We start from the raw sequence: 25837 nt of genomic DNA, 5'->3' as shown, positions 1-25837 counted from the left end.
CTGGAGTCACTGAAAGCTGCCTTGGTAGGAGCAGATTGCTGCCTAATTGTGCTTTTGAGAGCCGCTGTGCGCTGGGGGTTACAACAGGGCGGCGTGCGGTCTGGGGCCACAGCAGTGGACGTCGGACCGGAGGAATCCAACCTAGCAGGGTCTCATTGATCAGCTGAAGCAAAGGTCAGCGGAGTTATGCATCTGCCGACCGGCTACTGGCCACCCGGCTGCACCACAGATACATCTATGTGGGCGTGTTGCTCGACTTTGCTTTGAAGCTTCTGCCATGCTGGGGCCGGAGAGGCAAAAGCAGCCGCATCTCTTTGAATGATAACTTTTTGGTTGTGAACTTTTTTTGGCTTGTGATAATTTCAGTTTGAATAGAAGCCTACAGATCTGATTTCCAGCTTTGCTTCTTCCGCTTCCATTTTTCCCATTACATCCTGAGTCTAGATGATCCATCTCTCTCTCTCTCTCTCTCTCTCTCTCCATATCCCTCGTCCCTACATCCTTTCACCCCCCAAGCACTCCACCAGCCAACCCCTGCTATTTTCACCCCACACACATCCGTCGCTGCACTTATCCAGCCTCAGACGGCTGCTGGCTCGATAGCTAAACGGATTATCCAACAACAGAGCACCTCTCCCTCTCTCTCTCCCTGTCTCTCTCTTTCCCTCTCTCTCCCCATGCACTCCTCTAGCCGTGGGTCCTCGGAGGCGGAGGGGCCCTATTGAGCGGGGCCCGGGCTCTCCACTAGCCAGGCTCTTTATTGAGGCGTCTATGGGGCTTTATGCTGCCAGCGCTCGGCCTTGCCCTCGCCATCATCAATCATCCCCGGCTCCAGGGCTGCTATCACGGCCCAGACAGGCGGCCAATCACAGCCTTCCAGGAAGCTCTATAGGAGATGGAGAGAGAGAGAGAAGGAGACAAGGAGAGAAGGGGGGGGGGGAAAGAGAGAATCACTCTGTTTCCGTGGCTGCCAGTCTCAGTCTGATTTGATTGACATCCTCTCTACCTACTGAGTGCATGACAGTACTGGGATTAACAAGGACTGGCCTATATGGCATTTCACTTGATCATGTAGTGAGAGAGCGACATTACAGCACACATGATCATGTTAAAAACACATTGTAATAATAATAATGACAGCAGGTATTTTGTCAGCAATAGCAAAAAGAAGTACAGTAATCTTATAATACATTTTAGAAGATAGGCCTATACAAATAATAGAAATCCCTATAAGATTAAGCCTATTATAGGAGTATTATGATATACCACAGGAGATAAAACATACTATAAGGTGCAATAAGATTACTAAAAGCTCACTGAATGTCATAGACACACTAGAAGTTCTTATAGGAATATTATAGGAATATTATAGTGATACCATAAGAAATAAAATATATAGGTGTAATAATGTCACTGTTAACTAATAAGTGCCACAGACACACTAGAAGTTCCTATATGAATATGAGAGGAATATTACAGTGAAGGAAGGGAAGATGCAACAAAGCCAAAACGAGAAAAAGGGTAATTTTAGGAGGGTAAAAAATTGCACGTTAAAGCTCACTTTCCTCTTTTTCATCAAGCCTCAACAGTATGTCGAATTCCTACTCTGGGCTTAACTTTTTTAATAACGATTTTTTTTTTTTTTTGCCCCATCTCTCTGTGCAGCCCTGAGCTCTCATCCTGCTCCAGGAGGAATAGGCGGAATCTGATTATAGTCCTATTTTACAGCAGACGCCGGGGCGCAATAAAGGGAGAGAGCACGGAAACGGGACTCGGCCCATCAATTAGATCTCTATTAGCAGCCAATGCAGACCTCACCTCAGGAAACGCCGGGGCCCTGAAATTAAACAATTCTTCAAGCCCGACAAGCCCTAGTCAAGTCTCACAGTTTTTTTTTTGAGAGGGGGGAGGGGGGGGGGGGGGGGGGGGGGGCAATTTCCTTACAAAAAACAACTATCTTATAATTTTTTTTAGAAGGATATATACAAAAATCACGGGAAAAATATGAACTATATAGAATATCCTATTATAGGCTAGTGATAAAGGGAATTTAAAAAATACCATCAAGTATGATAAAGTCACTTTAAAACTCACTATTGAGTGCCACAGACACACTATGAGTCCCAATAGTAATATTATAGGAATATTATAGAGATATAGGATGTTTACAAAATACCATAAAGCGCAATAAAGTCACTAAAATCACCACAGACACATGTAAGTCTCTATAGGACTGGAGCATTACAGTATTATCACAGTGATTTTTCGTTTGGCTTGCTTGTCCTATAACCTCCATCCAGTGCCATTAATCTCCAACTGTTGACCCGCTGACCTGAGGCGGGACAAAATGTCAATATTGGATAATTAGCCGCAGCAATAAGGCTATTTAGAAAGGACACCTTGAGAGGCGTCTGGTCATTAATTCATAATTGCTTTTAGAAAATTGAAAGTTTTTACTTTGCAATGTTTAGGTTTCATTTTGGGTCGCCTGCAACAAGAGCTGTGAAATCCCCACAACTATCTAATTAGGTTTATTTGTCACTGGAATAAGCTATTTCTATGTAAACAGGCGCTTTATGGGTGAGGGATGTGCAGAGATACTGGATCAGCTTCCTGCAGTCCCAGGCCAAAGTCTCCTATATATTTATGGGTCCATAATCTGGTTTGTTAGCTCAGTAACCCAGTGAGAAAGACCAATATTACTGGAATGATATCTGACACCAGTAGTTGACCCACATGCCTGCCTGCCAGTGGTTTTGGTGTGTTTGGTTCTTTTTTTTCCCTAAGAAGAGGAAACCTTTGTCCTATAGCTGCAAATTTTGATCATTTTTACAGAGGAAGACAAAAGGCTGGGCGATTATTCCGATAATAGACGAGGTAATGAAATTTCCAGTATAGTTTAATAAGGAATAATAGGCTCTTTATAGGCTACCAATCAATCAAAGCATGTCCAGTCAAAGACTTTAGGGTTATATTATGATGTTTGTTCACATAAGTGATCACAAAACTTTTTTCTTTCTTTCTTTTTTTGGGTGGTAGGCTGGATAAAATGCAATTGCTTTTTATAATGTTTCGAGGCAATTCATTTCTGGCATGATTTGATGCAAGCCCAGACCACGAGTCCTCTTAACAATCTTCGCCTGTTTCTCAGTACTGTGGCACGTATTTCTCTATTTGTTCAATCAAAGGATGGCCATTTATCATCGAGAAGGACAGCTTCGTATTTTCTACCTAGCTCGCTCGGTTCCAGCACCAAATTCAGCATTTTTATGGAAAACTGCAGTCATTTTGATTGATGAAATCCAAAGATGTCTAAAACAATCCGGGGGATCCCCAACTGTGGCGCACCGGCGGGGTGCTCCAGTGTTGTCATTGTTCCCCAGAAATAAAGGAGCGCGTCCGGAGAACACCAGGGAAAAAAATCACGATTTCAGTTCAAAAGGGCCAGAAAAGCAGCATTTCTTTACAGGCAGTGGGAAAGTGCAGGAAAACCTTTTCCACTTGCAGACGAAAACAATACTTGCTTGGTTTTTTCCCTCTTGATGCATTCAGCTATATAGACATGGGCTCATAGAAACAGGGCCAGAATAATGAATTGATTATTTTACTGTGAGGGTGGATGTTATTTGTGTGTGTTCTGGCCTATCCTATGTCAGTCCAGGCCGGCTGAATGGCTGGTGCAACACATCCCCCCGCATTAATCCGATTTGCTAAGCATATACCTCATAGCTGAGATTTTATACATAAAGTAAAATAACTATTCTTTAAAAACCTATTTCAGCGCAGGGATACACTTATAGGCTTTCCCTGCTTGTCTTGTTTGGGATGATTCATAATGTCACAAGAAATGTCACCTGTCTGGGCTAATTGGCGCCTTCTGTTATTAATACCAGGAGTGTGGCTCCCTTTTGCACCCGCGGAAATAGGCCTATATTACTTAATACAGCGTCACCCAAAGGGAGTTTCAATAAATCTCCCTTTAACGGCGTATTCCCTCAAAACTCCTCCAGGCGAGTGGAGGCCGTGTCAAGATTGCGATTGTGTGCCAGTGCTTAGGACCAGCTGCTCCCAGGACAGACAAGCCCTTGTCAATTAGGCAGTGACAAGCAGGTCCTCCAGTTGCCTGCAGGCGCTCCACCAGCCAGCAGTGTACAGTCCCCGCAATTAGTATCAATTTCTGTCGAGACCTCCTTGGAGCACACAGACACAGGCCGGGTAAATGGCCAAACATTGTCCAAATAACACCATGAGCCACAAATGACAACGTGTAATGGGCCAGTGTTAACCGCGCCGCGTGCTGCAGAGAGAGAGGGAAACGTCTGAACGCCAGAATTCAAATTTAAAAGAGCAGGATAGTCCCGGTCTTCGGTTCTGATTGGCTGAATCGAGTTCGAAACTGTTGTAAAATAAACCCATCAACTCATACCTGTGACCGTGTAACTGATAATGTAACCTACATATTAATGCGCCAACCCAAAATCACCACTCATAGGCCTACTGCCACAGGTGTAGCGACCATCCTGTTAAGTGTTTAGTGTTTATCCAAGAATTGTATTGCTTGATGGAATAATAACAAGTTAATTGTAACTGTTTTATAGATATGTGTTTTAAAAAAAGGAATGCACTAAACGAATCACCATACAGGTAAGCCTACTTCTGGGAACAACTTTGTTACGCTAGCTACAGCCTACTGTTCAAGAAATGTTAGCTAACGTTACATCGCTTATGGCAGAAGAGTATGTAGGCTACTTAACATGTAATTATTACTGATTAAAATGAACAATTACGTTATTGTTATTACAATGGTTTGTTACCGCCGTTTTATAAAAGCATAGCCGACTTAAGGCTGTGATTTCTAGTGAATTTACAGCAGCTAAGAGCCGTTGGAGATGAACTAAGCTAAGCGGAAACCACGGCTTCCTGCGGCTCATCGCTCAAACGAAACCGGGTCGTTTTGGTTCTATGAGAGAGTAAATAAATGTCAGACCGACACTGTCACAATACTGACAACCTATAGAGGGATTGCTCACCAAGCGCCTTTGTAACTGGTGTCACCGCTAGCAGCTGGTGGTGGCATTCCCGGGCCTCGGACTGCCCTTTGGCCCCTGGGGGGTTGGACTCCGGACAGGGCGGTCCAGCCGTCTCTACGGCGCCGTGATAGCTCGGGTCAGCGGGGCCAAGTTTCCAGCAGGACGGGCAAAGTCGTCGAACAAAACCCCCAAAGCTCACCAGGCCAGTGGGATCATTAGTATGAGCGTTTGTTTAACTAATTAGCAAGCTGGGCAGTCACAGGGAGGCTTGTAGGCTACATGGGCGTCAATTCATGGGTATGGCAAGGTGCGGGCATCCCTTAGTCTAAGTGGGTCCAAATTTGATACTCATAGTTTTTAGTATTATGATGAAGCAAATAATTTTACTTGGAAGCCATAAGAAAGCACACCAGTGTTGCATTCAGGACCAATGTTTGGTTATGTAATAATTTATCACACTGACCAAATAGCCTAATGTCTAATCAGTCATCAGTCATGGCTCCATTTGTCTCCAGAAATATAAGAAATAGCCTAAATAACAATAGATGCTTTGCCATAGTGAATTGACGCCCCTGGGCTTGTGTGAACAATAAGTCGTTATTTTGGGGGGAAGATATGCTTACTGGGTTCAAAGTACAGGATGGGGACAGGGCAGCACACTGAAGTTCAAGAACAGTGCAAACAGCACATGCCAACAAAGGGAGACACAAAGCATTCAGCTGTGGTAGAGCCGAAGAAGAAGTCCAGAGAGAAGAGAGGGAGGGGGGTCCCGCGTTAAATATGGGAAAGTTTGGGGAACGGGGTCGACAGGTCAAGAAAAGTCAACAAGAGAGCAGTCTTGATGACAGAAGGAATTTAATATCAAAAATACATAAATCTTCAAGTGAGGGCAGGCGTATAATGGGCACAAAGGAGGCGAGTGTTAGAGTCAACACAGATTTGTTGTTGGCGATAAAATGGATCGGGCCAAGTTGTTAACATTTAACACAAAACGTTGGCACTAGAATAGAAGTTGAGCAGAATAGAAGGGGGTTCATGTCAGGCAGAGAGACAGCTCGTCTTTAGGGACAGATCTGGCGCTGGCGGGCACTTTTTTGCGCACCAGCACATGAAGTTTATGACTTGAAATTCATCCAAATTCCCCTTTAAAGAGAGCTATATTCTGACAATGAAATGAAATAATCCAAAGTTAACAATTAATGCCCTGCTTCATGTATTGTTTGGCTTTGATTGGGCTATTCCCTATAGCTTGCATGATGGCAAGGGGGCCCTATCTGTGCTGTTGCGCTTTTACGCACGACTTTTACGCATTTGGATCACTGGATATCTTCGGGAATGCAGTCAACCTCAACTCATAGTAAATAGTATCAAACTGATATAGCTGGGGGTCATGGTTTACCAAGCTTTTTGTTTATCATTACATCACTGGATATCCTTCATCAGGTACAAGCTGGAGGTTAATATCCCCATCCTGTTGGAAATAGACCTACATTTGTGTCTGTATTGCCTCTGACTGCTGTGCCACACTGGCTGCAGCGCTGAGAACTCTGTCTGACCTTCGCCCTCGGCCCTGCGAAGCCCTGCAAGTTCCCCGGCAGTCGCAAACAACTCTGAATTCCATAATTCTTTGCGAAAAGGCACTATTAGGGGAAAAATCCTTCCTTTTTGACAATTTAATAGTGCAAACTAATCATCTGGGTGACATGGGCCATTCATCTCCTTACAGGCAGACAAAGACAAGGCCTCTTCCATAGGTTCGTCTGGATCCTGCAGTCAGACCCGGCTCTATTTTGAGATCAAGTGCACAATAAAAGCATTGTGACTGCTTAATGGCTATGTTTGTGAAACCACCCAAAACCCAGTGTATTAAGTGCATTTTTTTTCCACAGAATGAAAAATAACGTGGACTATAGCCCGCAGAACTGAGAATAAGCCGGTTTCTATGCGAAGCAAAATAGAACGAAACTTTGTTTGGATGCTTAAAGCAATCAAAACATGAAACAAGAGAAAAGATCAGGGATAAAGCTTGGTGCCACAAAATTGCTTAAACCCCCCAAGTTATGAATTCGTTTCTGAATCAATTTAGCGGTTCCAGGCATTTTCCAAACATCCTCTTGCGGGAGTAACAAGACAGGGAAATTGATCCGGTGAGACCTCACCTCTCGGTGCGCCTCAATAAAAGAGACATCAGCCTCTCTCGACGACTGTATAATTTTTAATATATATGCAATAAATGTTCAATTTGTTTCCTGAAATGACGGGAAATAATAACGTCAAATTTTAAAGCCATCCATTACAGACAAACGATGCTCATGCATACGTGCTCTAACGCACAGTGCTTTGATTAATTCACATTTTGATTGTGTTTGATAAAGCAATAACATTACAGCGCTGCATGGGCTTGACTTTGGACCAGTTGGACCAATTCCCCTTCTGCAAAAAAGATATGATGGTGGCTGCGTTTTGATTTTTTGAAAATCCTATCAATATTTAATTTATTAGGCCTTTGTCGTTATATAGACCACATTTTCGTGGTTTTGATATCCAGTTGCTCTCCAGGTGGGTCCTTAAGGCTGAATTTCCTCCATCAAAATGAGGAATATCTTAATTTCACTACAGATTATCCAAATTAAAGAATGTATAGCCTATGAATGCCTATTGTGGGGTTCACTATTTTCCCATGTAGTCTACAGTGTGGACAGTTAAACAATTCAATACTGAATCAACAACCACAAAACTCCTCTATATGGGGGCATAATCTCATCAAATTGGTCCTTGATATGAAAAGGTTTGACAACCTCTGTCCTATGTTACAGACAAAATCTACCCACTCCTCTGTATAAATCATATAGCCTACAATTGCATGCTCAAAATGTCACAATTTTCTACATAATTCAAACAGTAGATATGTAATTTAGGAAGGAAACTCCTTAGATGATATGAATCTGATCTTTGCAATCAAATATGATGGAAAAAAATGTCTGTTCAAGATGTCCATAGACTCTTATAATAATCCCATCACAACACAAACATACCCTTATGAAAAAAATACAATAGTAATGTAAGGATAAATACATTTTAGGAGGATGCTATAAAGATATAATAACAAAACTGTAAGTCTATATTATAGCAATATCATAGGAGGTAAAATACCATTTAGTATAAAGTCACTATAAACCCACTATTGAGACACTAGAAGTACCTATGAATATTATAGGAATATTATAGCAATACCATAGGAGGTAAAATACCATTTCATATTAATATAAGGTCACTATAAACTCACTATTGAGACACTGTAAGTCCTATAGGAATATTATAGTGATACCATAGGAGATTTAAAAAAGTACCATTGAGCATAAGGTCACTAAACTCACTTTTGAGTGCCACAGACACACTATAAGTCCCTATAACAATATTATGGGAATATTACAGTGATTTTAGTTAGGTCACAGTCCATGAATGTGGTCAAGTGGAAGCAGTGCAGGTACAGAGAGGCCAGGATCTCGGATCACTGTAGGCCTCGACACAAAGTGCATTAAGCTGGCTGATCTTTCTCAAACCATTTGATTAATTCACCCCCATTCAAGCCAAAGGGAGCAAGGAGTGGAGGGACGTGACCAATGACATAATAGGCTCTGTCAAACAGCCTTGCAAAACGCCCAGACCATTTGTGGTGACAATCCTGACGCCATCAGTTCCATTATAGGCCCCTATTCAACCCAGAAACAAACATAGGCTTACTTCTAAAAGGGAAAAAAGTCGACTTTCTCGTGGATCCCATTTGCTTTTTATGTCAATAGTTTTTGACTCAATGGTTGCGGCGGGCATCAGATTCCTTGTAGCCTTTACAACTAATCGACCAGCAGACAATTTTTGTCAGAAATAGAATAAAATCACTATTGAATACCACAGACACTGAAATGAAAACTGTTTAAATAAGACTTTTTCCACTTTCATTTCAATATAGCAAACCAGCAAAATCAAAGGAGAAGCAAAAGGCTGCTCATATCTGACAATGCATTCAAAATGGAAAAATAAAACACCTTGGTTGCATAATGCACACACGCCTTATAACTGGGGATGGTAACTGTGTTAAAATTGAACTAATCCCATTCCAAAGCATGCACAAAGCAAATTCTCCTTCACCTGAAATTGATTAAGTGATTCTAATTAGATCAATCAAAACCTGGATTTCACTGAAGGTTTCTTTGTTGCATAATGTCAGTGTGTGCAGGGAGAAAGTATGGGCAACAAGGAGCTAAAGCAAGATCTTAGAGATGCTGAAAGGTTTATATCAGATGATTTAAGAGACTTTGAATATCCTGGAACACAGTGAAGACCATAATGAAGATCATAATAAAGAACCTTATAGATCAGGCCCGATCCTCCAAGATAGATGACCTGCGTGTGAGGGGGAGGCTGAGGCCAAGAGCAACCTGCCTGCTAGAGTCTGGTCGCTCCATGCATTTAACAACCATGTTCCCCACTATTTTGAAGACGGAAGCCAATTGTCACCCAAAACAACATCTTCATCATGCAACAGGACACAGCCAGTCTCCCAAAACCATGTGGGAAAATGTCTTATGGTTTGCTGAAACCAAGGTAGACATTTTTGGTTTCAATCTCAAAGATGCCCAAGAAGCCAGTATGTCGGGCTACATGTGTATGGTGGCAGCATCATGCTACGGGGCTACAAGGCTGCAGAAACCATGAGGTTTTGGGGGAAAACCTGCTGTAAAGCTGTAAAAAAGCTCAAGTTAAAGAAGAATTTCATCTTTCAACATGGCAGGCATCTGAAGCACACAACCAAATCACCCAAGTGATGGAGGAAAAAAAGGAGGATCAAGTGTGGCAAAACAGGAGACACTTCTCACTAAAAACAAACAAAAATCCAGTCCCATCTTAATGATGCAAGCAGAGTCAATCTCCCAAAACCATGCTGGAAAATGTTGCATGATCTGATGAAACCAAGGGAGAACTTGGTTGGTTTAAATCAGAAAACAGTCCCAAAGAATCCAGTATCTCTTGGCATATGGTGGCAGCATCATGCTTCAGGACTTTTTCTCTTCACAGGGGAAAGATACCAAGATATTTTGGGGGAAAAAATCTGCTGCCATCTGCAAAAAAGCTCGAGTGAAAGACGAATTACATCTTTCAACGTGACATCGATCTGAAGCAAACAATCTGAACCAAATTTGGAGGAAATTGACCAAGGGATGGCTGAATAGAATATCTGTGAATTGACTTGCAATTTGAGTGAGCCTGAACTCTTCTGCAAAGAAAATAGAAGAAATCTTCTGAATCTGCTTAGTTGGTAAAAGTGCTGTTCTCAAAGCAAAAGGTGCTTCAGCTGAGTATTAATTGAAGGGTGTGCACACTTACACAACCAAGGTGTTTTAGTTTTCCTATTTTAATACTTTGCCAGAAATGAGCAGCCTTGATTTTGAGTTTTTGCTTTGATTTTGCCAATTAATGGGTTTTCACTTCAAGCCTCAAGGCAATAAAAACTATAACTTCTGGAGGGTGACCTTTTATATGCACTATAAATAATACGATTTTCATTCAAATTGTATGTTTGTATTCAGTATTGTATTGTCGTGAAATATTCCTGAACAGGCTTGTGTCTTATGTGAGTTGAAAAGCTCTTCTCAGACCAGGCAACAAAGAGATAAAAGGCAGAGGGGGCTGTTGATAACTTGCTTTATTGTTTCTTTAACCAGTTTGGGGGAAATTAACCGTGTCCTTCTTTTCCTCCCTATCAAACCAACTCTTTTTTCTAGTCGTCTTCCTCGCTTGTCCCGATTTTCATCCCATTCCACACCCTGTTTGTTTTGGCAAAATAGAGCCAGGGAATGAGATACAGCTCTCTTTTTTCCATTACAAGCGCATTCCTTTGATTAGACGATGGTTTATTTCTTTTAGCAGGCTTTCACTTTGTTCTGTCACCCGCTTTCATGGCTGATTTTTTTTATTTGAAAGCTGTTGATGCAGAAGCTTTGAAAGAGGAAAAAGTGAGCGCAGGTTCAAAGCTTCTTTGTTTATTTTGTTTATCCAGATATAAAAATGTGTGAAGCAAAACGTTGGTTTACATCAGTTAGAGAGAAACCCTTTTCATAAAAGAGATTTTTATTTTAAAAGAGATTATTATTTAAAAGAGATTATTATCATTATTATTATTATTATTATTATTATTATTATTATTAGTGGTCGGCAAATAGGCCTAGTAGCCAAATAATAATAGTAATATTAATACTAATACTACTACTAATAAAAATAATACTAATAATGTTATTGTTATTAGCCTATTATTATCCTGTTTACCCGAACCATTTGCAATGAACAGCGCATCTTTCCAGCTTGAATTGCAATCATGTTCACTGCCACTGTATTTTATGAAATCAGAATATCAGAATTTGATTTTGATTTCATTTTATGACGCTAAATTAAAAAATAACCAGCTGATAATGTTTAATAAAGCAGTTTTTTTTTGCCCATGAACCTAGGCTATCCTGTGGTAAAGTTGCCTAATAATAATCGTGTCAGTAAAAGCCGTCTGTGCTGAACTTGACCGATGCAGGTGCATATAAAGAGGAAAAGGAAATCTCACAGTATCTCGTTTTATAATAGCCTAGATATTCAATTCAAATATATGGAAAAAATGTTTTGCACTCTGTCATCCGATAGTTTAGTCTTAATGTCTCAAGGCGTGATTTTATTTAACGAAATTGTTTTGCGGCTCTGGTGCTCAATAGCGAGATTATAGTCATTTTATAGTAGCCTACTTTATGTTTTTTTTTTTTTTTTATCTCCTACGGTATCACTATAATATTCCTATAAGACATTCTATAGCCTATCGTTTACAGCCTACTTTTGCTGTGATTTCTATATAGTATTCCTCTAAAATGTATCACAGGATCATAGTTGTTCTTCGGTAAGGCTCGCCCTGGTAAAACATGGCCCGAAAAAAAAAAAGTTCTCATCTAAATTCTCACCTTGAGCTCTCTAGTGACTGGTAATGGTCCTAGAGGAGCTGACGCTTTAAAATCATCAAGGTCTATTCTCACAAGACGACATGCCGTTTGGCGAGTTCTGTCAGTTCGAGCAAATTAATATATCGACAGTGTGAAAATAGAAAATAAAACAGGGACAATGTTTTTCAACAGACAGGCAGAATAATTAATTAAACATATAAAAATGCATGCAAGCCAGGACGCTGTAGCCTACTTACTCTGCTGTGTTGGGTTGAGTCTCCGGAGTTTAATTATAAGCCTAATTTCCAATCGCAGATGGTGTCAAAAAATCTGCGACTATTTCTCAGGGATTCTCTTTAACAAGTGGAAACTTAGTGTCCTCCTGCACCATTTTATACATGATGAGCCGTCAGTAATGGGATTATTAAACAAAAACGTTTCAGGCGCTGGCGTTAACCTTTTTTAATGCCTAATTAGGTTTTGCAAAGAAATAATTAGATTCTACAGTGCTTACACTGCCTATATTTTCAAATGGCATCTACAGCAAACACATCAGCCTGCGACACTCTTGCCAATAATCTTCGGATATATGCGGCAGGCTTTACAGTAGCAGTCAGATGTAAGATTTTAAAACATGTTGGGACCAAATAAGGTGCGCTAAAAGCTAAAATAATTATCCAACAGAGGCTATAGGCTAAACTGTAGCAGCACTAACACGATAGGATGGTCGAGTGCGCCCTCTTGTGGTATTTACTGAGGTAACACTTGAATTAAGCAATAAACCAGGAGAGCACTGCATTTAAAAAAAAATAAAAAAAAGATAATAAAGAACTCAAATGTTCAATAAATCTGTTATTTTCAATCGATAATAACAATAACAAATATTATTCTTCTGCTAAGCAATATAGCCTAGTTTTTGAACAGTGGTTAAACCAAAGATCTTTTATTCAGAAGATGAATCACTTCTGGGGTGGGAGGGAGGGAAGGGGGGGGGGGGGGGGGGGGGGAGTACCTTCCGGTCTGCAAATGTGGGCGTTGACCCTCGCGCATGCGTTTTCCCTCAAGCAGAGCATGAGCATAGCCGTTACCATAGTGACCGATCCAGCGCAGACCTGACAGTTCTTTTTCTCCAAAACTACTCAGCACAAAAACATTAATTTTAGCTCTCTGGAGCTCCACAATAGTTTTTTCTTGGGTTAACTTGGTCCAAATAAATCCTAGACGTTCTTAAGCCAAATCTCCTAACTTTGAATTCAAATAAAACAGTTTAGCAAAACAGATAGGCTACAGTTAAACGTTCACGAATGACTGGTATTCGATATTTCATCTCTTATTTAATTATGACCATATTTCATGCCTTGGTATGACTTCCTACCAAATTCAGAGAGCAAAAACTGGGAGTGTGGAAGTTGTAGGTCTACCTAATGTATTGAGGAGGCACACATAAGGATAAAGATAAGTGTCATGTATTTTTAGTCATTTATAATCAGTAGCCACCTCAGGAGGTGAGAACATGGATGTGAACACCTGTTTTATGTTTGATGCTTGACTCAATGATCCTTGAACAGGAACAATGCAAGGAACTAAAAGCCTGATTTTTCTCTTGCAGGCAAAATCAGGGGACAGTAACACAGTACCACATTTAGGCTACCTGTATAAATGTGGTACTATGTTACTGTCCTCTTCACCTGATAGTAACATAGTACCACATGTATACAGGTAGTAAGCCTACTACCTGTATAAATGTGGCACTATGTTATTGTCCCCTTCACCTGATGAGTGTGTGGAGGATGATGTTGATTTGCAGTTTTCTAATGTTTCATATTCTGCAGTGGAATGCTCAAAGTTTAAAAGCAAATGATCATGAATTTAAAAGATTCGTTGCAGCTTTTAAAGATAAACCGGAGCTAATCTGCATTCAAGAAATATGGTTAAAGCCTAACCTGGACTTTGTCAGTCCTGGTTATGAAAGTCTGGGAAATGATTGATCTGATAGGTCAGGTGGAGGATGTGCTACTTTTGTGATAGCAGGAGCTAAATACAAAAAAGTGATAGAGGAAAAAATCCTAGGCACTCTCCTCTGTATAAAGTTAAAAAGTCTTTGTTATTCTTGGCTATTTCATGTTAAAATGTTAGAACATGCACCAACGCATTGCAGCCCCACCCGGCCTTCTTCAAGATGCAAAAAACAATGACTGTTCTTTGTCCTGATTTACTGAATGAGACACTATTATGCCTGTACAGGATAGAGGAACTTGGGTGTGAGGTGGGACTGCTGTGGGTTCAGGGACATGTGGGGGTAAAGGGCAATAAAATGGTGGATAAAATTGCAAAATCTACACTAAAAAGAGGAAGAATGGAGCTGAATTTATTATAGCCTATATGGCAGATTATAGTGTCATAGTATTTTCAGAGAGACTTGAGAAGGAATGGCAGGATGAATGGAACAACAAGGAAATGGGAAGACAGTATTTTACAGTCCAAAAGCCTGTTAAGAGGAGAAGTATTTATATGAGTGGTGATAGGAAGGACACTGTTAAACTGAGTGTCCTGTAGGCATTTGACACCCTACCTTTAGTAACAGCCACTTGTATGCAGAGTTATTTAAAGATAATGGGAAAACATCAGGATGGGTTATGTGAGTGTGGTAAAGTTGAAACTGCCCAGTTTTTATAGACTGTAAGAAATATAGCAAAGAGAAGGAGATACTGGTTGAGGAAGAAGCTAAATTAGGTGTTTGTTCTCTTTCTCTTGAGACTCTGCTAAGCTGAAATAAGAACCATCAGCTAGTTGAAAGAAGAGTCTTGTCCTTTTTACATGCCAGTATACACAGCAGCCTATATAAGCGGATATAGACAGATAATTAATAATAATAATAATAATAATAATAATAATCATTTGTAAATAATTTGTTATTTAATCATTTAATTGATGATTAATCTCTTGTTACATGCTTTGGCAATATTGTTTGTTTGTGAACTGTCATGCCAATAAAGCACCTTGAATTGAAATTGAATTGAATTGATAAATTATTCTGGCTGGTGGATGGCAGCTGGAAGTGTCCCAGCTGCCGGAAATTTGGAAGAAGAAGAAGAAGAAGAAGAAGAAGAAGAAGAAGAAGAAGAAGAAGAAGAAGAAGAAGAAGAAGAAGAAGAAGAAGGAGGAGGAGGAGGAGGTTTTAGGTTTTGTATCACAGGAAACCACTAGCGCATCCACACTCCAGCCCAATAGGTGGCGGTAATACACCTTTCGGTTGGATGTCAACCGTCACAAAACTAAAGAAGAAGAACCACTAGCGCCATATTTGTTTTGTTCCGCTGTATTAAACAGTCAATAAGCAATATCAGAACCAATCCTAAAACTAATGTGTTCTATGTGGAGATTTCATTGAGATATAATGATATAAACCAATATCCATATTTTCACCTCTTTTCTAAAGCTTGTTGTCAAATTCTGGTCCGGAACGAAGCTCCCCTCGGACCCTGCCGTAGCTTTCCATTGCTTTTTCAGTTTTGCCCGCTGTTTAAAAGCGGCCCTCATCTCCTCCCATTCCTGAACATTTTCTCAATGGCGGAATCGACGGCGCAGGGGAGCCAAACTGATGCAAGTGCCACCAAGCCAAAAAAGCCACGCCACTGGTCACAAATCTTACACGATAAAGAACGAGGCAAAACACGGGTCAATATAGGACTTGCATTAGATCCGTGGAGAGCTCTAAGAGAAAGAAAGGGGTTCAGAACTGACTGCGATTTGGCGTTCTTTCTTTTGGATAGGTGAGTGACATTTACCAACTCGGATGGCTTGTCATGTTGGTTTTAGACACTGTCATGCCTCAGATTTGTGCTGACATACTACTGAGATGAAGCCTGTAACGTTACAGGCGTCAGGTCAGTGTTAGCACCATGTCTGCCAACAGGCTACGAAAATGGTTAATTTTTCGATTCTAATTGGTCATCCGTTTCCTTTGCTTTCCCCGCCCCTTTTGTGTGAAAACGGTTTCTCAGTTGCGTTGGTAACGAAGACACTAATCCCGTTTGAAACCCCGGTAGAGTTTGGCTAGCTTGTAGCAGCTGTAGTATAATGGCAGAGAAAGAGCAATCAAAACTCCCACTCCCGCCTCTGCCTACAACGGCTTACACTACTAAACACAGCAAGAAAAGAAAGACCGAAGAATAAAAGCATGCGACTAAAAAGAAACTGTGCCAAGAAAGAGATAAGACCAGAGTCAACATCGGTGTGGCTCTTGAACGATGGCGAGAGCTGAGGGAGTCGAAGGGCTTCAAAACTGATGCCATGGTCGCTCTGTTTCTGATGGAGAGGTATTTTACCTGGTGGAGTTTGTTATCGTCCCGAACTGTCTAGCCGACGTAGTTAGCTAGTGGGTTAGCCCAATGCTAACGTTAGCTGTGCTGTAACTGTGTTAGCTACGTAGGTAGTTGTGAGTGGCTGTCGTTTGCTGGGATGTAAATGTCGTGATGTATAACGTTATGTGTCTTCTTGCAGCTATGAGAAAGATCCGACAAACTCCACACCTTGGAGACCAAACCCCCCCGCTGTTCCTATCTCCGTCCGGTGAGTGTGACTTTATGCCGTGGGTGGTGTCATGGATTAGACTGTTGTTATCTTAGCTGCCCACTATGTATCTTTTAATATCTTATTTACACACCAGACTACATCTTTCAGTGTCGTGCAGAACAATTTTACACATTAAGCCCCAACCAACCTCCTCAAACCATTACTTTCCTCCCACCCAACCCATGACATCTATTTCTATGTAGCAACGGCTCTGTGTTGTGTCCTTCATAGAGAGCGGAGAACAATTTTAGTGAGCAAAATTTGGAAAGTATACAACAACAAAAAAATCCCACACCCTCCTTTCAGCGCTCCCTCTAAACGCATGAGCGCAGTGCATCATTTGTCATCTCCAGACTCCCAACTATTTAATGTCAATCACATGTAAGAAAAGACAACATATATCGTTGACATAATGAACACAAACAATAAACATAGCTATAGTTTTTACTCACAGCAGCTTTGAGTAGCCACCTAGTGATTTATTTCTGTTTGCATCCGTGACTGACACATATTTACAAGGCTGAATTTGGCATTGAATATATTTTTTTACATGTTAGAGCTTCCAGGTCGAGAGCATTGGCTTTGATGAGGAGAATCTGCCCAAACAAAGCACAGCAACTGATTGAAGAGAATGGGTCCGGTGCAGTGGCCGAAGTAGAGGTGGTCGTGCCAGAGGAAGGGCAAGCGGTAGAGTCCGAGGAAGAGGAGGCAGGGTCCAGGGAAGAGGAGGTCGAGGACGAAGACGAAGACGAAGAGACAGATGATGCAGAAGAAGCGGTAGAGGATGAGGAATTGGAAGCAAAGGACGGGGGAGAGGTCGGCGTACAAGAGGCCAAGGAGCAGATGGACTAGATCACTGATTCTCAACCTTTTCCATATCAGGGAAACCCCTAATTTAGTCCACATTAGGGCTATGGACCCCCATTTGATGAGATTTTGTCTCTCCGAACCAAATCTGACAATATTTTTATTGCTAGATATGATTTTGTCCCGAATCCCATGACTATCTGTATTGTAGGTAGAGTGATAAGTGAAACTATGATCAAAACAGTCATTCTTCTACATTCTCTAATTGTGTTAACTTCTTGGAAGTTAAATAATGGTGAAGTTTCACAATTCAATTTGCTGGGGCCCCCCTGGAACCCCCTCAAGGACCCCTGGTGGTCCCCGGACCCCACGTTGAGAACCACTGGACTAGATGACGTGCGTTGGGTTGAGGACCTGCAAGCTCAAACGATTGCAGATGAGCAGGTATCTATAGTAGCATATTACATTTTTCTGACATCAACAATACCTACAATAACTTGTGTTTTGCAGTAGCTGTTTTCTGTTTGTCTGTGGATGTGATGCTCTGTGGCTCCTCTGTGTATCTATGTTGACCTGGCATGTACTGTGGCGATATTGACAAAATCAAATATCACATGTTTTTAGACTAAATAACTCAATATCGATAATGTGACAATATTTTGGGGGAATGAATATTCGTGCTATTTACACACAAGAAAAAATTGAAAATGAGTAGTGAGTTAGTAATCAGTAGGAATATGGATATGATGAGCAGATAAAAGCAATCATTGTTCATTTTACTCAGCCAGAACTGGCTAATAAGTTCAGAAAATTGTATCACTTTACTGTAACACAGCCTTTAAGACCAGGAAGAAGTAACATAATTTAAGTTATTTCACGATATTATAATAACCAAAACCCCAGGCGATATCTAGTCTCATATCACAATACCTGTTATTATCCAATATATCGTCCAGCCCTACTCTTAAAGACAGTAAAGCTCTATCCAGTTCTATTCAATAAAAATATCTAATCATGTCCTTACATGCCAGAATTGGGAGGACTGAACTTGGAACAAGTGCATCAAGTGCTGGAGCTCTGTCTGATCTCCAGTATTCTCCACTTATCCTCAACAGATGCTCCTCCGCCAGGCCCTCCTGTCCCAGGTCGACCCACTTGGTGTGTCTTGGTGATGCGGGGACATGTGACAGATGTGGAAAGAAAGTGCTGTGGCCAACATCCTGACTGGATATAGCACAGGGTTGTGATACCCAGTTGCTGTGTCTGGAAGATGCGCGACCATTGCACAGATACACATTCACAGTACAAATGCTTCCTCCCCAGTAGGGGAGGGGGGGAATGTTCTGCAATACTGCTGTGTCCTACACTACACCGTAATTTACATTGTTCAATAGAAATATTTATATTGAGTGGATTTACATATGTATATTGCAGATTCTATTTTTTTACAGAAATATAGATTATATAAGAGCCATACTGTATGTAAACAGGAGGGAAGAAACAGACTGCCCAGACTTTTCATTCAGTGTTGATTAGCAACACAGTCAGCAGTGGCTGAGAGGACAGGCCATGCAGGTGGCATCCCTCTGGTGCAGCGGCAATCTTCTACTGCTGTGGCCTTTTGAAAGGATATCAAAATTCGACATCTGACAGTAATTACATTATTTAAGAGACGCCCACATTACTGTCAAAAAACGCTAAGACTACTACTATGACTAGTTTATGCAGTGACAAATGTTCATGTCAAGTTTCAGTGTCATACTCAAGGTTCCTACACAGGTCTGGAAAGTCTAAATGTATGGAAAAATATTTTGATCATTTCATGATGGAAATTGCACAAAAATTTGGGGAAAATGTTGTACTGTCCTGATATACATACGACTACACATTCTCTGTGGCTTTAGACCGCCGTCATCTCTCATATTCTGATATTTTTTTGCTGTTAAGAGTAATCTTCATCCTTAGTATAACCTTAGTATAGGGGACTATCAGCATAACACCAAAATGTTCAAATCAAGAAATTAAAATCTGGAAGCTTGAAATTGACACTTTGTAGGAGCCCTTCATAGCCAAGTAATATTTGTCCATGTTAGATCGGCAAGATATAGCCCTAGTAATATTTAATGGTAATTTCATTGCAACATTTCATTGACATATTGAGTCATTTGTGTTTAGTTTTATGCTTTTATCAGTAACTGGTTACCATCTCTGAGATTCAGGGCTCGTGCTTTGGTGCCTTTGTTTTTATTCCCTATGTCTGATATTTGCGAATGCTCTTAGATGTTATTAGTTTGGCTGTGTTTAGCTATGGAGCCACACGTTTGTGTTTTTTTAACTATTGTGTCATGACTTTGTTTAGATAAATATCCAAGATCAGAATAAAAAGTTCTGGAGTTCAGATTCTGAAACCATCTGTAAATACTTACCTGAAGATCATATGTGGAACTTGGAATAAATTTCTTCACTTTTGCCTTCTTTGTAACAGAATACTATGGATGTTTAAACTAGCTCACACACACGATTATGTTACCACTTCAGCTCATGTTATGCAATGCATGTTACCTTGCATTACTCAATAGTTATCTAACATTTCAACAGAAAATGGCATCGACATACAAAATCAGCACCATATATTTTTGCTCCCGTACAAAAAACCAACAATATGGATCTTTGACATACTATTGAACTGCCTTGACTCAGCACCTGATGTCTTGTCAATTTAAAAGATAATTTTGCAAGTCAAGAAAGTCGCAGTTTGTCGTAAAACTGTTGAAGTATAAGACTGAAAATACGTCATTAGAAAGACTACACACCCAAAAGTCGCGTAAGTGACGTCATAACTTTCTCTCTCCACAAGCTACCCAGAGCCGCTGAAGCTAAGTCCCTCTCAGATAGCAGCAGTATTATACACAACCTGGAAGATAGACAGTAAGAACGGATTTAAACTGGTTTAGGATAGTTTTAGTACAGTGGGGGCTAACGTTAACGCGATGCCTGTGTGTTTCGTATGTTTCATTCCATGTAGGTGTCGGTGACGTATATTGTGCGAGACGAGAGATGTAGTTCACTGAGCGGTTTCACACAAAACTAAACGTTACTTTCCTGTTTTACGACAAACTGCGACTTTCTTGACTTGCAAAATTATCTTTTAAATTGACAAAACATCATATGTGTAATTCATGGCACAATTCAAACGGGATCAAACAATTATTTGTCTCGCCGTTGACTACCGTACATATTTTTGGGGGACAGCGGAAGGGGAGGGACTTCACTTAGGCTCTCTGTTGTGTGTTTTTTTTTTTGTGAACCAGAGTGTATTTCACCCATGGATGTATTAAACTAGATTTCACCGATGTTTCTGACCGCGAGTAGCCGCGACTTGGGTGTGTTTTTTCCCGTGAACCTATTTCACCGGTGTTTCTGACCGCGAGTAGTGTGTAGTGACAGTAGTGTGCGTGACATCAGAGTGATTAGAGAGATCTAATCTTTGTTGCAGACCACCTTTGCTGATGCTAACATGCCTAAACATAGCCGTGCCAGGCGGGAGCGGATGCGCGAGGCAAAGCGCCGTGCACGTGCAGCTGAGTCCGACGAAGCACGAGATGCACGCCTGGCAAGCAACGCAGCGCGCATGGCTAACATGAGGGCAGAGGAAGCGCCGGAGATGCGAGCAATACGCCTGGCAGACAACGCCGCGCGCATGGCTAACATGAGGGCTAGTGCGCGGCTGCAGCAGGCGCGCCATGACAATCGCAACCTCGCACGGTATGATGATACTGACTTCATGGTGATTACAGGCAGACGCTGAGCAAACCAGAGCATGCATTAACGGTGCCAGTGGGGCTACTCACAGCCTTAGTCATCGGGGAGGGTCGTATGGTATTGCTGGTGTAATTGGTGGTGTATTTAAGAATGCCATACAGAACCGATGGCACTGAGCATGCATTAACGGTGCCAGTGGGGCTACTCACAGCCTTAGTCATCAGGGAGGAACCGATGGCACTGAGCATGCTAGATGACAGCATTTCACGCGTTGTGAGAAAGCACATGGGTAAGTCTATTTGATGCAGTGTGAGGAAGGTGTTTGATGATGTAGAGATTTTTGACCACACAATCCATGTAATTATCCCCCCCCCAAAAAAAAGAACACACAAAAAAAAACCACACACACAATGAAGATGTAAAACAGACATGAAAGCCTAAGAAGATATGCTTCTGTGATGGCTGTCTGCAATCTGTGAGTCTGTCACAAAAAAGGAATGTATAGCTTTATTTTTCTCTTCCAATTCAGAATGTTTCTGTGTTTTATAGCCTTATGTCCCACTAGGGATGAAGAATATGAAGTCTTAAATAAATAGTTGCATTATTCTGGCAATGAAACACTGGGGCTTATCCATACACATTGCATGGGGCTTTGACTCCATTGAGGCCATAAAATGTTTGTGTGAGCTTTTGCACCCAAATGACGCGTAGACGCTAGCATTGCACTATGTCATGGCAGGTGTATTGCTCAGGACCCAAGGAAGCGCAGTGTCGAGTGTGAAGTTGTTTGGATGAGCGGTTCTCGAGAAAGCTGCAAGCAGCAATACTGGAGGCCAAGCAATCAGCCACTGAACGGGCACTGCACTAGTACTACTAAACACAGCAAGAAAAGAAAGACAGGAGAAGAAAAGCATGCGACTAAAAAGAAACTGTGCCAAGAAAGAGATAAGACCAGAGTCAACATCGGTGTGGCTCTTGAACGATGGCGAGAGCTGAGGGAGTCGAAGGGCTTCAAAACTGATGCCATGGTCGCTCTGTTTCTGATGGAGAGGTATTTTATCTTGCTTGGTCGGATTTGTTATTGTCCCGAACTGTGGGTTAGCCCACTGATAACGTTAGCGGCGCTGTACCGTGTTAGCTACGTAGGTAGTTGTGAGTGGCTGTCGTTTGCTGGGATGTAAATGTCGTGATGTATAAGTTATGTGTCTTCTTGCAGCTATGAGAAAGATCCGACAAATTCCACACCTTGGAGACCAAACCCCCCCGCTGTCCGGTGAGTGTGACTTTATGCCGTGGGTGGTGTCATGGATTAGACTGTTGTTTGCTGCCCACTATGTATCTTTTAATATCTTATTTACACACCAGACTACATCTTTCAATGTCGTGCAGAACAATTTTACACATTAAGCCCCAACCAACCTCCTCAAACCATCTTCTCTTCTCCCACCCAACCCATGACATCTATTTCTATGTAGCAATGGCTCTGTGTTTTGTCCTTCATAGAGAGCGGAGAACAATTTTAGTGAGCTAAATTTGGAAAGTATACAACCCAAAAAAAATCCTGCACCCTCCCTTCAGCGCTCCCTCTAAACACATGAGCGCAGTGCATCATTTGTCATCTCCAGACTCCCAACTATTTAATGTCAATCTCAAAAGACAACACATAGCGTTGACGTAATGAACATAAACAATGAACATAGCTATAGTTTTTACTCACAGCAGCTTTGAGTAGCTACTTAGTGATTTATTTCTGTTTGCATCCGTGACTGACACATATTTACAAGGCTGAATTTGGCATTGAATATATTTTTTTACATGTTAGAGCTTCCAGGTCGAGAGCATTGGCTTTGATGAGGAGGATCTGCCCAAACAAAGCACAGCAACTGATTGAAGAGAATGGGTCCGGTGCAGTGGCCGAAGTAGAGGTGGTCGTGCCAGAGAATTGGCAAGCGGTAGAGTCCGAGGAAGAGGAGGCAGGGTCCAGGGAAGAGGAGGTCGAGGACGAAGAGACAGATGATTCAGAAGAAGCGGTAGAGGATGAGGAATTGGAAGCAAAGGACGGGGAGAGGTCGGCGTACGAGAGGCCAAGGAGCAGATGGACTAGATGACGTGCGTTGGGTCGAGGACCTGCAAGCTCAAACGATTGCAGATGAGCAGGTATCTATAGTAGCATATTACATTTTTCTGACATCAACAATACTTACAATAACCTGTGTTTTGCAGTAGCTGTTTTCTGTTTGTCTGTGAGTATTCGTGCTATTTACACACAAGAAAAATTTGAAAATTAGTAATGAGTAGTGAGTTAGTAATCAGTAATAGTAATATGGATATGATGAGCAGATAAAAGCAATCATTGTTCATTTTACTCAGCCAGAACTGGCTGAGTAATAAGAGTAATAATAAGTAATAATAAGTTCAGAAAATTGTATCACTTTACTGTAACACAGCCTTTAAGACCAGGAAGAAGTAACGTAATTTAAGTTATTTCACAATATTACGATAACCAAAACCCCAGGTGATATCTAGTCTCATATCACAATACCTGTTATTATCCAATATATCGTCCAGCCCTACTCTTAAAGACAGTAAAGCTCTATCCAGTTCTATTCAATAAAAATATCTAATCATCCTTACATGCCAGAATTGGGAGGACTGAACTTGGAACAAGTGCATCAAGTGCTGGAGCTCTGTCTGATCTCCAGTATTCTCCACTTATCCTCAACAGATGCTCCTCCGCCAGGCCCTCCTGTCCCAGGTCGACCCACTTGGTGTGTCTTGGTGATGCGGGGACATGTGACAGATGTGGAAAGAAAGTGCTGTGGCCAACATCCTGACTGGATATAGCACAGGGTTGTGATACCCAGTTGCTGTGTCTGGAAGATGCGCGACCATTGCACAGATACACATTCACAGTACAAATGCGTCCTCCCCAGTAGGGGAGGGGGGGAATGTTCTGCAATACTGCTGTGTCCTACACTACACCGTAATTTACATTGTTCAATAGAAATATTTATATTGAGTGGATTTACATATGTACACTGCAGATTCTATTTTTTTTACAGAAATACTATAGATTATATAAGAGCCATACTGTATGTAAACAGGAGGGAACAAACAGACTGCCCAGACTCCCATTTTTTGAGCTCAATGCTTTAGCCTTCAGTATTCTCATTTTTCATGCAGTGTTGATTAGCAACACAGTCAGCAGTGGCTGAGAGGACAGGCCATGCAGGTGGCATCCCTCTGGTGCAGCGGCAATCTTCTACTGCTGTGGCAGTGATTGGCCTTTTGAAAGGATATCAAAATTCGACATCTGACAGTAATTACAGCATTTCAGAGACGCCCACATTACTGTCAAACAACGATAAGACTACTACTATGACTGTAGTTTATGCAGTGACAAATGTTCAATGTCATACCCAAGGTTCCTACACAGGTCCATAAATGTATGGAAAAATATTTGGATTATTTCCAGGATTTTGCAAAAAAAAATTTGGGGAAAATATGGGAAAATGTTGTTGTATTGTCCTGATATACAGTACATACGACTACACATTCTCTGTGGCTTTAGACCGCCGTCATCTTTCATTTTCTGATATTTTTTGCTGTGAAGAGTAATCTTTATCCTTAGAGAGATATAGTGGCGTTAGTATAGGGGACTATCAGCGTAAATCATACTGAACACCAAAATCTTCGAATCAAATCAATAAATTAAATTCTGGAATTTTGAATTTTAATGGTAATTTCATTGCAACATTTCATTGACATATTGAGTCATTTGTATTTAGTTTTATGCTTGTATCAGTAACTGGTTACCATCTCTGAGATTCAGGGCTCGTGCTTTGGTGCCTTTGTTTTTATTCCCTATGTCTGGTATTTGCGAATGCTCTTAGATGTTATTAGTTTGGCTGTGTTTAGCTATGGAGCCACACGTTTGTGTTTTTTTAACCGTTGTGTCATGACTTTGTTTAGATAAATATCCAAGATCAGAATAAAAAGTTCTGGAGTTCAGATTCTGAAACCATCTGTAAATACTTACCTGAAGATGATATGTGGAACTTGGAATAAATGTCTTCACTTTTGCCTTCTTTATAACAGTCCTATGGATGTTTAAACTAGCTCACACACACACAAATATGTTACTACGTCAGCTTAAGTTATGCAATGCATGTTACCTTGTATTACTCAATAGTTATCTAACATTTCAACAGAAAATGGCATCGACATACAAAATCAGCACCATATATTTTTGCTCCCGTACAAAAAACCAACAATATGGCTCTTTGTCATACTATTGATCTGCCTTGACTCAGCACAGAAATGTATGGACCGACTGCAATGGATTGGACTACTTTCAATAAAAGTAGTCCAATGCAGAGCCATCAGCCATCTTGGCTGGTCTGTGGATGTGATGGCCAGCATGGTCCAAGCTCTGTGTACTGGAGGGGAGAAGCAGTATGTGATTATGGGAGGACTCCAGTTCTGCAGTTGACCTGAAAGCACAGTGGAAACGATAAATCTTTGCTTTCTGTTTTGGTTATACATTACTATTCAAGGCACAGCAGCACCAATTCAGAAAGATGGTGAAATGATGGCATAATGGAAAACAATAAGATGCACATAAACCTATGTTGCAGGGTTAGGGTCAATTCATGAATGAACTCGGTTCCTATTCAACTGAGGAATTGG

General features: G+C 41.2%; 2 protein-coding genes across 2 annotated transcripts; both read left to right on the top strand.

Annotated features, from left to right (window-relative positions):
• Positions 1 to 15568: 15568 nt before the first annotated feature.
• On the top strand, positions 15569 to 19800 carry LOC139912450 (uncharacterized). The gene is made up of 4 exons (XM_078289313.1): positions 15569 to 15777; positions 16508 to 16576; positions 17137 to 17830; positions 18502 to 19800. The coding sequence occupies exons 1-3, from the start codon at positions 15572 to 15574 to the stop codon at positions 17429 to 17431; spliced, it is 570 nt and encodes a 189-aa protein (XP_078145439.1). The 5' UTR covers positions 15569 to 15571; the 3' UTR covers positions 17432 to 17830; positions 18502 to 19800.
• A 1279-nt stretch (positions 19801 to 21079) lies between these two features.
• On the top strand, positions 21080 to 25227 carry LOC144542468 (uncharacterized). The gene is made up of 4 exons (XM_078289314.1): positions 21080 to 21151; positions 22365 to 22421; positions 22971 to 23305; positions 23874 to 25227. The coding sequence occupies exons 1-3, from the start codon at positions 21087 to 21089 to the stop codon at positions 23254 to 23256; spliced, it is 408 nt and encodes a 135-aa protein (XP_078145440.1). The 5' UTR covers positions 21080 to 21086; the 3' UTR covers positions 23257 to 23305; positions 23874 to 25227.
• Positions 25228 to 25837: the final 610 nt, after the last annotated feature.

This window comes from Centroberyx gerrardi, chromosome 16 (assembly GCF_048128805.1).
Source record: "Centroberyx gerrardi isolate f3 chromosome 16, fCenGer3.hap1.cur.20231027, whole genome shotgun sequence".
Lineage (NCBI taxonomy): Eukaryota > Metazoa > Chordata > Actinopteri > Beryciformes > Berycidae > Centroberyx > Centroberyx gerrardi.
Note: the sequence above shows the minus strand (reverse complement) of the source record. Positions and strands in the feature narration are given on the sequence as shown.

Excerpts from the sequence above, each read along its gene's own strand:
- LOC144542468 (XM_078289314.1), top strand. The coding sequence starts at position 21,087 with ATGGCTAACATGAGGGCTAGTGCGCGGCTGCAGCAGGCGCGCCATGAC. Across the intron at positions 21,152-22,364 it reads GACAATCGCAACCTCGCACG|CTATGAGAAAGATCCGACAA; the intron begins GTATGATGATAC and ends GTCTTCTTGCAG. Across the intron at positions 22,422-22,970 it reads CCAAACCCCCCCGCTGTCCG|AGCTTCCAGGTCGAGAGCAT; the intron begins GTGAGTGTGACT and ends TTTACATGTTAG.
- LOC139912450 (XM_078289313.1), top strand. The coding sequence starts at position 15,572 with ATGGCGGAATCGACGGCGCAGGGGAGCCAAACTGATGCAAGTGCCACC. Across the intron at positions 15,778-16,507 it reads GCGTTCTTTCTTTTGGATAG|CTATGAGAAAGATCCGACAA; the intron begins GTGAGTGACATT and ends GTCTTCTTGCAG. Across the intron at positions 16,577-17,136 it reads GCTGTTCCTATCTCCGTCCG|AGCTTCCAGGTCGAGAGCAT; the intron begins GTGAGTGTGACT and ends TTTACATGTTAG.